The following is a 15181-nucleotide window of genomic DNA, read 5'->3' on the forward strand; positions in this document are numbered from 1 at the left end:
TTCTGTTAGATCCATCTCTGTTAGCGCTGACCCAGATAGAGCTCGGGATTGGCACTGGCTGTCTTTTGTGTGTGTGTGTGCGTGTGCGTGTGCGTGTGCGTGTGTGTGTGTGTGTGCGTGCGTGCGTGCGTGTGTGTGTGCATGTGCATTAAGCTAATAGATGAAGAAAAAGCTATTCATGGAATGTGAAGCTGCTTTGCATGTACCCACATTTACGTTTTTTGATGTCAATGTGTGTGTGTGTGTGTGTGTGTGTGTTTTAGGTGGAACAAGAGGAACCGACATGTGAGGGGATGAACTTGTTATCCTCGCGTTGTTGTTGTTGTCGACTATTGGCCATGTACTGACAGCACAGATTAACATTGCAACATAAGAACTGACTTTGTTTACCCATATCAAGGTGACAAGGATTTATGAATCAACATGAACAATACAACGGGCATATTGTCCACATCAGCTGCTGGCTCAAAATCCCACAGAGCGCTAAGCTTGCTTTCTTCGGTTTTATTTTGAGATAAAGATACTTATTTTGAGTCTTTATGTCTTGGTTTTGGCAAAAGATTTACATATCCTTGAGGGGACTTGGAATGGGTTCAAAAGGTTGAAAAACTTTGTGAACCTCAAAGTAAATCTGACTTGCATCTGAGGATATTAAATTGTCATAAAGAAATGAGGGGAAATAAAGACGTGGAATTCACCGAGGCCTCAATGTGGGGCTGGAATAGTCCTCTGGGGTTTAATCAGGGCGACTGTCTCAAATTCAAACAGCTTTTCATCACTTATCAGGCTTTGATTTGCATTTAGATAGAAAAGAGAGACATATATGTGACTGGATTCAGAAATATTACATCTATAAACAAATATAAACTGTAGTAAATTAAAAAACATTTTTGAGTGTTGTATAAAAAGAAACCACTGTTGACACTTTGCAGTCTTTCAATTAGGCTCTTTAAATTCATCACTCGATATTTTTGTGCCTTCAATAAAAAGGTAAATTTCTCCATCTCTGAATGTCTGCTGAGCATTACTCTTCTGCATTGGGTTTGTTGTTAAATTTGCAATTGCCAAGACAGTCTATCAGCAATGTTCCCAAGGAATAATGATTATAATTCTTACAGCATCTACCGCACTGGAAACAAAATAGCTTTGTGGTCAGAGCCCATCTTCTTACACAGCCAATTGATTTTGCCGTGTCGATCATGTTGGCCATCGGCCACCCAGGGATAGTGCCCTCCACTGGTCAGACTAGCTAGCCTAGTCAAGGTAACAGCTTAAGCCACTTGGATAAGAGGCAGAGGGTCTTCCAAGACATATGACCAACTCCAGTTGACCTGATTGAACTAACATAACTATTATTTCTGGTGCCAACTAGTTAGGGGGCAGACTTTGAACAGTTTTAATGGCTGTTCACACACATCCCTCGGACGGAAGTGGCTAAAACATTTTAATACCTGTGCCTCACATTTGTGCTTCATTTGTGCTTCAAGTGTCGTCCTCGGCAGTCTCATCTCGATAGAAACACAGAAGTCAGTGGATAAACAGCAGAGCTGTTGTTGAGTGGGAGGCCGATTTACCAAGAGCAGCGGGAATCACGGCGAGTCCGGCGTGAACTGCGTTGGAAAATGAAACAGTACAAGCGACCAGTTTTTTTTTTTTTTAACCACTTTGTCTGGAACTACTGGCAATCAGCTCTTGAATAACAGGGACACCAGACCACCAACAGAGGTGGAACAAAGTTTCATTGCGGGGGACAGCTGCTGGAACTAACAAACAAGATGTGGAAGATGTGAAATATGACTGGTGTAATACAGGAAGCCAGATTTGTGTCGGCCGTGTATCTGTATCGTGTTGCCCTGCACTTGTATCCCTTGATGAGATGACTGTTTGGGGTGAGATATGATGACAGAGTGTTATGACAGAGTGAATTCATGTGGGGGCTGACCCAGCCAGAGCTGCTTGGGATAAAGTGTTGATCTGTTCAGCCTGTTCGGGAAGTCAACCGCCATCTGTTAACGTGGCTTCGCCACAGATTCCTACGGACCGACTTACAGGAGGACTCCAAGTGAGACACGCTTACAAACTCATACAAAATAATGAGACAAAGGTCAAATACAGAAATGAGGAGAAGTTCTGAACATCGTTTCTCATTTGCTTTTCATCAAGTTTTGGATGTGCAGGTGTTTAGCAGCAACAGAAGCCGCCTTTCAACACTCATCAAAGAGCAAACCGCTTTTTATAAACCAAACAAGTAAAACCCAGTGTTTGGGTCGAAGTCTGCAGATTTCAACACTCTTGCAAGTTTTTGACGCAGAAACCTGAACCACAGAATTATAGTTTATTTTGTTTCTTAGTCATGGTGATGCAACTTTTTCATTTGATGGGATTGAAAGGCTGATGAGGTTTAACATGGAAAGGGCCAATCATAATCTCGAAGCAAAACAAACTCAAGATGTAATCAAACATATAAACCAAAATTCCAGGTGTCCATGTTGTATTTTTGTTTGCCCTCAATCTATCCAGTCCAGCAACTTTTGTACCGCCTCCCACAAAAAATATAAAAGTAGCACTGAATCCTGCTGCTTTAACAAAATGTAAACAGCTACACAAACTCCGAAGAAAGAAATCAACAAGAAAAAGTGCTGGAGAAAAATACTTAAATAATAAATATCTGAACGGCCACATTTGACTGAACTAGTCCAGGATATATAATCCAGAGAACATTAAGGCTACAAGATATTAGGTGATCATGTGATAATACTCCAAGACTGATATATTTCATTATGAGTACAAAGGTTTAAGTAGATAATGTTGGTGTCTTTGTGCTTTGAGGTATGTTTTTCATAAGAACAATAAACTTTGCTTTTTGCTGGGCCATAGTTTCCACACAGCAATGTTTCTCAATCTTTTTTCTTTTTAAAAAAAAATCTTTTTTACTTGATTTTTATGCTTTTCCATTTCTGACTTCGAACTTGGCCACCAAGAAGAATCCTCTGCAGGCGGACCTGTTAGCACCAGCAAGAATCTGTGAGTGCTCTGTCACAACCACGACTCGCCCCAAAATATTTAAAGTGAAAATCACTGTTTTTTTTTACATTTTCAATTCAGAAAAGTTTTGCGGTTTGCGCACAGAGAACAATATGCTATCAGCATTAAAAACGGTGAGTACACGTTGTATGGACAGATGACCCAGTTAATTACAAACCCCTTATCTCTTTACCTTTCACCATGTCAACGCATGTAAATCTTGCAATTACAGTGTGGGTGAGCATTTAATGCTGAAGAGCACAATCCGATTACCCAAATGTGTTGACATGCAATGGATGAAAACATAATTTATTGCATTTCAGTCAGTCTTTTTCAATATGCATATATCACAAATATTGATATTGCAATAATGATTAATCTGCATTATATTGTGTTGCCCTTGGGTCCACATTGAACAGATTGTTAATCCATCACAGGGCTAACACAAAGAAAGACACACAATAATTCATGCAAACACTTACTACTGCGGCTGGTTCAGTCAGAGAATATTCCTCAAGATACACAACACATAGGAGGACCAAAGACAAGCACACTCAGGATGAACACATACAATTCACACCAAAAAGGCTCTTTTAGGACTCGTTTATACAATGTTTTCAAGTGAAAACAGGAAAACTGTTGTGTTTTGGGTGGCTGTTTATGTCTCGGTGTAAACTTGGGGGGGGGACAGGACTTTTAGATTACTGGGCTGCATTATAAACTCCGTCATGACCTGGACAATTAAATTGTTTTGTGTCATTACAAGTTTACAAAATGGGTGTTTATTCCTGTGGGTTTCTATGTTTGTTAGGTAAATGAAGTGAACCTTTTGGAAACTCTCATGATCAGTCCCTTTTTTTGGTTTGGATTTCGAAATTTGTCATGCATTCTTTAACTTGATAATGGCACCTTACCTCAAAAAGCTCCATGTTCTAAATGCTGATTGTATTATAAAGCTTACAAGGATATATGGAGATTTCTTTTCTTTTTTTGGGGGGCGAGTGAAACACTTCTGAATAAGTGCAGCTACTTTAGTGCAAATTGCTCCTTCTCCACACAGCAGCCGACAGCCACATGGAGCAGTGCTGAAACACTCCGAGCATCATTACCCTAAAAACGAGCGGCTGTTTGTCAAAATATCCAGGATGCCATCTCTGTGATAGCTCGCCGAGACTCGAGCAGGCAGGAAATAATGTGGAGCCGCTGTATAGTTTGCATCAGACATCATGTGCAGTGCGCTGTTGCCCCTCCTGATGTGTCTGTCACCCCTGGTTGCGAGAATGCATGACTCCACATAACAAGTCAACTACAACGAGAGAGGTGTGTTCCCATGACCCTGAGGGCGATCAAGACTCATGGATGTCTTTGACTGCTTGGTTGGCATTGAGTACACGCAGGACTAAGATTCATAAAAGTTATGAATCTTCTCTAAATGCTTTTGATCCGCTGCAATTTATAAAGGTCCTATATACTAAACTTATGCAGGGTGGTTTTTTTTTGCAATGGTATTTTAACCTTGTTACAAATTTCACAGATTTCTCCTGTTGTGGTTCCCCGCTTGAAGCTCTCTGGTGGCCCTACTTTCAAATCAACTGGTGTAACCTAACAATAGTACCATAAAACATAAAACTGATCCTCCACTATAGGAAAAGAAGTTTGGAATTTGTCGCCAGCCTGATCAAGTAAACCAGGGGCGTCAAACATAAGGCCGGTGGGCCAAAACCGGCCCACAAGTGGCTCTAATCCAGCCCGCCAAAACACCCAAGCAAATACTACAAATTTCAAAGAAAACATAATTTTTTTTAACAAAATTCCAAGTAGAGTAGCGTACACAACACAATACTGACACCTGAGTTAGGATATTCACATGAAAGCTACTTTATTGCTCAAATGCCATGCTGTAAGGGTGAGCTTGGAAAAACATCCATAATGCAACAGCTATAGGAGACCTTTTTTGGGGGGACATTTCACTGAATTTTACATTTGAAGGTATCATTAAAATTGGTTTTATGTTGAGATTGTAGTAATTGTTGGTAATAATGATTAGGTTTTGTGAAAATAGAAACCTTTTCATCACATATACTCTGTGCTACAACAAAGAAAAACTTTAAAGTTTAAATTTGAAGGTTATCATGGCACAATTTTTCCAATTGGCCACTCGAGATCAAATTGGGTTGCATGTGGCTCGTGAACAAAAATGTATTTGACGCCCTTGAAGTAAAACAGTTTGTTTTTTAATCTTGAAATTTAATATGAAGCCTCAAACTCTTGAAAAAAAACAAACAAATGTTGGCAGTATCTCCGTACATGGATACTGAAGCCAAAACTTCATTTTTATTTATCATATAAGCCAAAATCTTAATGCTCTATTACATCAGCTGTACTGTTTCCCCTTTTCGTATCACTTTACCCCACACACACACACACACACACACACACACACACACACACACACACACACACACACACACACACACACACACACACACACACACACACACACACACACACACACACACACACACACACACACACACACACACACACACACACACACACACACACACCTCTATGAGAACCGTATAGTATGTTTGATGTCAACAGTTCTGAAATTACCTTAGGGTAAACAATATAAAAATACCGCAGGCCCTCCTGACCAGAGGGAAAATATTGCAGAAGACCAACACAGGGCTGAGTATATCGGGGTGGAGGGTGGGGGGGCGTCCTCCTTTCGCTCTTAACAGAGACATCCAGATTTGAGTGGAAGAAGGGGAGCTCTGAGGATGATCAGATCGCTTTGCCTGCATATTTTACAACCTGTTCTGTAGCCATCTGCTGCCCAAAACCCTTGAGTACAAACACGTGGGCGTGCACGGAGGCAAGAAAACAAACCCAACGCAGGCCCAGCGGACCGTCAAGGAACGTACGTAGCTTTATTTAACAGCGACTCACTTGGTAAAATGTGCGTAAACCAAACAATGAAACACCTGAGAATCCCTTATCTATCATCACAACGCTTACAGCCGATCGCCATGGAAACTACATCTGACAAATCGCCGGTGTGTGCCAGAGAAACAGTCGTCCGAAAGCCCTGAGATGACCTTTACTGCCAAAAAGAGCCAACTGCTGCAGGGTATTGCTTCATGACAATCCACACTTGCTGCGACCTTTGTACTCTGTATTGTTGGAGTGAATCAGCCATTAGCTCCAAATACTTTCAAGCACATAGAGAAAGTTTTAATTCTATTTTAGGTCATGATTTAATAACTTTCAAATCTGATATACCACAAAAAGACAGTTTTCCCGCCAAGAGAACAATTTAAAGCCCCCCAGCGGAACAATATTGTGGTGCGATGTAAGTTGAAAAAAAAGTTTGCTGGATATTCTTTCAAAGGTTGTCACAATTTAATTTATAATGATCACATTCGCATATCTTGGCACTGGGGGTCTTGAATAAAGCTTTTAAGCCGAGCACGAACTTGGTGGTAAAATAGCCGAATGTTCATGATTGAATTTTTGTGGTCCAATGCTCTCTAATGAAGGCTACTGACCTTTAATGAAGGATGCCATGAGCGAACGTTGCCTACTGTGAGAATCATTCAATACGATGCCCCTTGTACAACCCAATAACGCACTCTAATGTGGTTCTGATCGACAGTAAGAGCAGTGAGAGAAGATTACAAAACACAAATTCTTTTTAAGTTTAAAGAGGCCTGATGTTCTTTTCCTAAAATTATTTAACATGTATATGATTAAATTGTAGAGGAATGTCATTATTATGACCTCTGTGAACATCTGTTTGGACATGCGTTGCAAAATATGATGTCAGCTTGTCATAGATTTCCTCATATGGCCTGCAGTTTCCCTGGTGCTGGACATTTTGGAGAGAGCAACAATTGTTGCCGCCCGGTAAACATTTTCCACGTCACTCAATCTCCATTTTTATGGCCTTGACATATGAATTAAACCAGAGTCGTCTTCTTTCATGTGGGTGTTGGTGGTGGTATCGCAGCGGTGCAGTGCTGTGAACAGTGGATGGATCGCGGACGAAGTGGAAGAGCTGTGAAAGACAAAGCCACGACATAAAAAAAACAGGTAACAGCATGTCCAGCTGACTGGGGGGTTGGGCTGATGGGAGAGAGGCAGGGGGGCGGGAACGCGGGATGGGGCCCTACCTCCCGTGAATCAGAGAACTGAGAGAAAAACCCTAGCCACCAATGTGGGTGGTCGTGGTTCGGTGGTGGTGGCGTAGGGGTTTTAAAAGAAGGGACACACAGAACATGCTAGAAACTCTGTACCTTTCAGTGTGCCGTCAGAGAGGGCCCAACTCACCCCTGGAACCATTAAATCTAGAGGAATGAGACCGTGTTAGTCAGAGAGAAGCAGAAGAAAGCAAGAAAGGGAAGGATGGCTGAGAGTTGGAAACAGCAGAGTCAAAGAGAAAGAAAGAGGGAAAGAGGGATGGAGTAAGGCCAGAAGGAAGCAGTGAGAGATTTAAGCCGGTTTTTGTGTTCCTATGTTTTGTCTTTCCAGTGATTCTGAGTCCAGTTCCTTTGGATTAACACTTTTGCTCTCTGCATCTGCAACAACCAGGAGTCGCAAAACTATGAACCTCTAAACGCAGCACAACCTATTGACCTGTGGTTTGCCTGTTTCTATGAGCCACGGTGTTGTCGCGTCGCGTTCCCATGTGGTCCATGAACCAACATCTCACCCATTTGGGCACTGTGGGTTTGAAATAAGTGTTTCTGCTAAAAAAATAAAAAGGCCTTTGGGGGTAAAAAAGCAAAAATGGGAAAACGAAACAAGAAATATGAAAGTTGGGAGGGTCACGGAGCATTTTGACATATAAAGTGTGTACTGGTCAACTGTGCGTGATCGGGTCAGGGGAAGTTCTTTCAAATGGGCAAATACTGTTGGTAGACATCTCCTGTGAAAGAATTTCAAATTCCATCTGTATTTCTCAAGAAGTTGACGGAAACATTCCGGTTATGAAAAAGAAAATTGACATTTTATCCCCCTTTTTTTAGCGTTAAGAAATGGTGTCCACTGCTCCTCCTACAAAACATCAAGAACAGAGTGCCTTTTTCCAATGAAATTGTATAATACTTGAATTATAGGTACCAAATTCTCAAAAAAAAACTAGCAGATGCTAGCATTGGTACTTTGGGAGGATAGGAGGCAGTGGAAAGAATTAAAAAAATAAACAACAAATCAGGCAGATTGTCATCAACTCCTATACAGCCGGAGGGGGGGATGCTACAGGCAGGGATTTAGCACTGACTCCTACGATTCTCACCCGGAGTGATCTCTGATCATGGCTACGGGTAAAGTCTCCCCCCTTTCCTTCCAGATTAAGGGTCTATCCCTGCCCCCGCGGCTGTAGTAAACCACATGCAAAAAGAGAGGAAGGGAGGGGGGTCATGTCCTTTATTCGATCAGGGCGATAAAATGATCAACAACTCCCCCTCCCTCTGGCTCTGTGTGCCCACCACCATGCAAGCCCCGCACTCACTGGGCATGCTCCAAGGGGCCATCCCCAAGCACGGCGTCTACGGTAGACCAGGCAAGGTAAGGGAGGAGGGAAAAAAAGGGGGGGGGGACTCTCGCACTCAGCTGTCCTTACTCGGCAAACCCAGCTGATCACGGGAGCTTTTCTCAACATCCAGCTTGGCTCAATTTGATGCCGGGGTTGAAGAAGAGCTTCAACAGCTCGGAAGAGTCTGCAGAGTCAGAGCAGGTGACCACCAGATGTAACAAAATCAAGCCCCAAGGCTCACAAGTAAAACAAAACCAAAAAAAAAAAAGTAAGAGAATATATCGATGGGAAAAGCAGGGTTCTACCGCAGAGGAGCAACTATAATTGGTACTAGCTCACTAATTGCGTTCTTCCGGGCTCGGCCAAACCAAATTAAAAAAGCAAAAAGAAAAAATAAATTATATTTAAAAAAAGGCTCAAGCTCAAATCAAGCAGGACTCAGAAAGATGTGGAAAGACTACCGACCAGTCAGCTCCTTCTCCTTACTCCGTCTCTTTTTCTCCATGCGTTTCAGTCTCTTCTCCTCCCTGCGTTTGGCCTCCTCGGCCTCCTGGTGGCGCCGACACTTGTGGAAGTTCTCTACCACCACGCCCACGAACATGTTGAGCACGAAAAAGGCCACGATCAGGAGGAAGGAGATGAAGTAGAGCAGCATCCAGGGGTTGTAGTTCATAACTGGCTGAAAAGGATAAAACAGGGTTGTCTTCATTATGAGGCATTTTAATTTGTGACTGATCTCTCTGTGACTTTTCATAATATGAGCAAACCTTTTGTAAGTGTTATTGAATGTATTTACCTGTTGATCAACTCCTACAGCATCAAGTCCATCGTACATAATGTCCACCCAGCCATCTTTTGATGCCAGAACAAAGAGCGACATCAACGCCTGTAAGAGAGAATGAAAAAATAAACCAATCCAGCACTTCAATGAAAGCATCGCTCGTTCAAACAAGAATCTGAAGTTCCTAAAGGTCTCACCTGTCCCAGGTTGTCAAAGTTGTACTTGTGCCTGACCCATCTGTAACTCGCTTGCAAGCAGTCCGACTTGTTGGTGACGTTCCTCACATCTTCTCCTTGACAAACGAAGAACTTCCCTTTGAAAAGCTGTGGAGAAACACACGTGCATGAACCTTCAAAGGAAATCATTACGCTAAATTATGCTGCTTGCTTTTTTGGCTTCGGGGCAAAAATATATAAAATCAGTCCAAGTGAGTTCGGACCTGAGAAGAAATTGCCTTGGCTCCAGTTGCAAAACGTTCTTCTGACATTGAGAATGTGCTTATTTATTCATGATCATTCATACTGTATTGGCACCAACGTCACCTTGGGTTTTTACTCAAATAAATCAAAGACAAGTTGAAATATTTATCTCGCCCAGGACATGGCCCGGCCATGTCCTAAAATTTTAGAAAGGTAATAATCAGGCTATTTTTGGTGAAAAGTATCACTATGAATAATAGGAATGATTATAAAGATAACTGAAAACCAAACTCAATGCATTCTTGCTGAAGGTTAGTAACTTTTCAAGGTAGCTTTCCTTGAACCTTGTACAAATACTTGTTTATATGCTTGTAGTACAAAAAACAAATTGTATTTTGGAGATTGTCTTTGTGTTAATTAGTTAATAGTAATCCAAAATTTATTTTTTCCCCCTATAAGTTAAAATTGCTCAAGTCCACATTGTTTCCTTTCGGCACAATAATTGATAACGTGACATACAGTATGGTACACTAAAATACAGCCTTATTCTAAGAGAGATTTAGCAGGGATGACTTGATAACCAAGGATAGTTAAAGTAAAAACAGTTTTGATCAACAGATCAAAATTCAAGCCAGACACACACATCTATTATTGAACTTGAACTTATTATTTACAGTGTCTTTACATGAACACAAGCATCAAATGAAGTATGGAGAAACTCTCGACTTTCCTTCTGAACCTGTGACCTTACAGCAAATAAAGCATCATCCCGTCCTTCATCAGCTCAAACAGGTAAAAGTCCATACAGCCTAAATCTGGCCTGTATCTATTTTATAAATGATTTGAGTGTGGATGAATACCATTTGGCTTTGTGTAACTGCCATAATTCTTGAATGAATTGTCTTCATCTGGTCACAGCAGCCTCTTTCAACCTCATTATTGCAACAGGTTTTTAGTATTGATTGTGTCATGCTTATCCGACAACTCAACTAAATTTTGGTCTACATGTTGTTGTCAGCTTCACTATCTTTCTGGTAACCTCAGGGTAGGACCATGTGACTGTGGTTTGAAACTATTTTTGATTTCACATTAAAGTTGAATTTACTGAAGAAACAAACTACTGGAAACTGAACTTCTTCGAGAAGGACATAACTAGGAATTGTACCAAAGCCAAGTACTTATTGCAGTCACAGTTAGAAAGTATCATCATGGTCATTAACTCTTCCTGACACTCCTTCATGACAGATGGTTTATGGACATAAATATACTGATGACTGATAAACACAGCTCATTGCTATATATTGGTCAATGGGCCAGTAGCCATAAAATTTCTATTGCAACCAGATGAGCGCGTGTCGGTGTCCCTGGTGCATGACTTACAATATGTGGATCCCATATGGGAATAACACACTTTCTGCGAGCATTTCATGATCCATGTGTCAACAAGGAAGGACAAAAGAGAGAGAGAGAAGCTTGAAAGGTCATGTGCCACACGTCAAACCAAGATTTTTTTTTTTCTTTTCCCACAGTTTCCCATTACTTCCATCCACAACACCCTCTCCCTGAACTCCTGCTCTCACCTGGACGCCCAAGATGCCGAAGATAATGAAGAAGGCACAGCAGATGACCACGATGTTGCCGATGGGCTTCAGCGACGACATCAGAGTCTCCACCACCAGCTTCAGCCCCGGCGCTCGGCTGATCACGCTACAACACAGAATGAAAGCTGGGTCAATGCAATGTGTGGGTGGTGTCTTCTTTTTGCTTTTCTTTTGTTGTGTTGCTGGGTGTTCATTTACACAACAACGGTGAGGAGAGTCACCGTGTCTCCCTGTTAACAAGGAAAAACAACTTTTCTGAAATGCTGATTCTTTGGGGACAGGGACCTCTCCATGTAATACATGTTCACAGGGTTTAAGTCCTCCATACAAAACTATTATCTTTGAGGTTGGGAAAAAAATAAGAACATGGTCAAGATTATAGATGAGAGAGAGATTGGGTACGGGAAGATGATGGCGTTTGGGGAAGGTGGGTGGAGCAGGTAAGTGAAGAGAATTTGGTAAATATGCAGCGCATGGTTAAAGACAAAGACACGGGTAAATGTAATAAATGACCTACATGGATCAACATATGTATTCATATCTCTGCACAATTATGTAGATGGTTCTATGTTTTATCATCTCCCATCATGATTGTCTTATTTATGTGTATAAAGCTTATTCATCAATGTTATTCGTGGTGAATAGAACATATTTCCTTTTGTGGCTTACCACCAACATACCATTAGGGGTCCACAATGTAACTTTGGGAGTTTGATTTGGGAGGGCTGGAGTTCAGATCAGGGTTAGAACAGCCTTTTAGTTCAGATCATGTAAGGGTGATGGGTTATGAATTGCATTGTGTGTATGGGAAGCCCCCCCACAAAGAGAGCGCAGCAAGGCTTTGTGTGTGTATGTGTGTTCATGGGGAAACACTGACTGCGCAGCTCCGACCAGATGGAGGAGGGATGCCTGCAAGCGTTCCAAGCCGCAACCTCCTCCTCAACCACCCTTGCACAACACGCCTCCAGGCCCTCACACATTCACACACATTTGTTTTTCCTGGCCTACCCTCTTTAAATTTCCCATCTTTGTCTCTCATTTGACTTTTTTCACCTAAAGACTGCTTGCTGGCTTTGAAATGAATCAACTTTCATTCCCTCTCGCTTCTCTTTGAAAACGAGCTCTTTCGCACCTCTTTCTGCATCCCAGCAGTCCTGCAGTTGAGCAAACAGACACGTCCGATTAAGCCAATGGACTGATGAGGATGTTTAATTAGTGCCAGCATGGCACCCGGCGCTACGCTGCAGCTGCGCTTCTCCTGAGGGGTAAACTTCTCAGCACTTCTCAACACAACACATTGATCCCCATGCAACAGAAAACACTTCCAACCCAGTTTTGGAGTAAGAACTATGTGATGTATACGATGTGACCATAAACACCCTGAAAGAACAATGGTGAGTATAAAAAGAGCTGGCTGAGGTGTTGATCTGCCCCTCCTTTGTCGAACCCTGTTTGCCTGCACTGTATGTTTTCCCGTGAGTGGACAGCTGAGTGAAGGAAGAGTCAATAGCACATTAAGAGAAGACGAGATAATGAGGATCCGAACCTGACCAAGACTGCACTGATCGATAGCCCTGATCAGAGGACGCCGTGCCCGAGGCGACACACTCATCAGTCTGCAGCTCATCGCACTACTTTTGATTCTCCTCTGAAAGATGTGTTGGGTTGTGATTCCGCTCCTGGCCTTTTGAGGGCACTGGTGTTCAAGTGCTGCATCTGAGCGCTCTCATTCAGGCACTCATATACAGCAAGACTATGAGGATATAGTTGCTACTTATTCAAAAACAAAGATGGAGATGAAAGAGAAGCTCATTAATTCCATACTTCACATGCCATGTTTATTCTTTCTGGGCTTTTAAGATTCATAAGATTTATAAAATGTATCAATCGAACCATGACACTATATTTAATACACTACTTCTTATGATATTATACCTTGGTGATTAAAGAGAAAACAGCCATTGGAAGGACACTGCTGCCAGTCCCAAGCCTGTACAGATAGATGGGGTTGTACCAGGAAATGCATCTGGCATAAAACTCATTGTTGAAGGTGCTGTTGACCAACAGGATGCTAAATATAAATTGGACTACTGTTGGCCAATGATTTCTGATGAAGGGAGATAATCCACTGTGGTGAACCCTGAAGGGATCAGCTAAAAAGCAAAGAAGAATCAAAAGCAATGAAAGAAAGAAAGCAGACGACGTACTAGAGAACAGCTGACACAGCATTCCCAACCAGCAGACTCTCTCACAGTGCAGCACATAAAGTGCAAAAATCCTTCAAAGGCTGCAGTTCAGTAGGTGGAGAAGCAAGTCCATTCCCCAACCCACCCTTTCCGTATGTGGAAGTGTCCTTAAGCAAGACAGTGAAGCACATGCTGGTGAGTGAACCCGCTGCACGCTGGCCATCAAACAATGGCGTGTTAGTGTGTGAATGAACACTGCACAAATTGGTGAATAATGCTCATTCTGTAAAAAAATAAATAATTAAAGGGATAAAATGGTCAAATTCAAGTGAATCTCAGGTAGACGAACACAATATTCCCTCAGTCATGTCCATGAATGCAACACGAAACAAAGAATTCCAATTCTTGTCTGTTCTGGGCCAAGAAGCCTGTTGCACTCAGGCGTGTTCGTTTCCTGTTGATATTTTCTTAATAGAAGTGTTTTATGGAACGGGATTGTTAGTCCTATGTTGAATCTGCAACTTGGATTTGGCCAATGGATTTAGCTCAACTCCAGTCACTGAGGCAGTCAACTCCAATGTAAGGCTGCGATCCTTTGGAGACACAATTTTACCGACCTAATGATTAACTTTGTCAGCTTACAGCTATTTAACATGCAATGCAACAATTGTAAACTATGTATGTGTGTGTGTGTGTGTGTGTGTGTGTGTGTGTGTGTGTGTGTGTGTGTGTGTAAAAACAACAACTATATTTTCAATTGAAAAACTTTAACAAGCAGCGGACAAGATGATTCCAAACAATGTTTAACAATAACGTGAAAATTGTCAGGAATTCTGAAACTACATCAAACATCCCGACTCGGCATGAGAGAAATGAGATACAGTGTGCTAGGAAACTTTTGAGAAGGGCAGAACAACATTATATGCACTGTACTCAAACTGCCTGCCAATTGTAAAAAAAAAAAAAAAAAAAAGTGTCTCTTCTTATAGGTGCTTTGCATATGAAAACCTAAGGGGAAACCCTTTTACCGCTCACCGCGGTGATCGCCTTTCCAGCTGACGCTGTGACAAATGTGCTGAAGTGAAAAGTCTTAATAGGGTGGCGAACGAAAGAGATGAGCCTCCTGTTTGAAGTCAATATGGCCCTGATGATGCCGTACATGGATGATGCACACTGCGACGGGCTCTCGTCCCGCACTGTTTATTTGCATACAACAGAAAATAAAGACAAGCATGAGGCTGGATGGAGAAAGCCAGTGGGAAAAGTTTGCTCTCGCTTCTTTTAATCTAACACCATGCATAAATTCATTGCGCCTCCCAGCGTGTCCTTGTTTTGTGTGCTGCACAAAGAGAGCGACGAGAAGCATACGGCGATGCTCAACACCTGCACGCACGCGGCGCCGGCGTATCCCTCACGCCGAGGGACGGAGAAAAACAAGTAGGGCAATAAGTGGGAGGAGTGTTCCCACAGTGAAACACTGGGTGTAATTAAGCAACGCAGAGCAATAGAGATGGGGGGATCCAGGGAGGAGGGATGGGCTGATGAGCTGCAGGAACACAGAGGGAATAGGAAATGAGGTGACTTCTATATGCTTGCTTTTTTTTTTTCTTTCATAAACTTTGTTTCTCGCT

The 15181-nt window shown here is 42.1% G+C and overlaps 1 protein-coding gene across 1 annotated transcript in view; it reads right to left on the reverse strand.

The window, feature by feature from the left end:
- The window catches only part of cacna1g (calcium channel, voltage-dependent, T type, alpha 1G subunit), a 107508-nt gene that overhangs the window by 34887 nt on the left and 57440 nt on the right, over window positions 1–15181 (reverse strand). Inside the window, exons 17-20 of the mRNA XM_080517362.1 lie at window positions 11344–11470; window positions 9542–9667; window positions 9360–9449; window positions 9050–9242 (exon numbers count right to left, since the gene is read on the reverse strand). Of these exons, the coding sequence (XP_080373488.1) occupies window positions 9050–9242; window positions 9360–9449; window positions 9542–9667; window positions 11344–11470 (536 nt within the window). The remainder of the gene's footprint in view (window positions 1–9049; window positions 9243–9359; window positions 9450–9541; window positions 9668–11343; window positions 11471–15181) is intronic.

Source organism: Blennius ocellaris (genome assembly GCF_963422515.1).
Source record: "Blennius ocellaris genome assembly, chromosome: 21".
NCBI lineage: Eukaryota > Metazoa > Chordata > Actinopteri > Blenniiformes > Blenniidae > Blennius > Blennius ocellaris.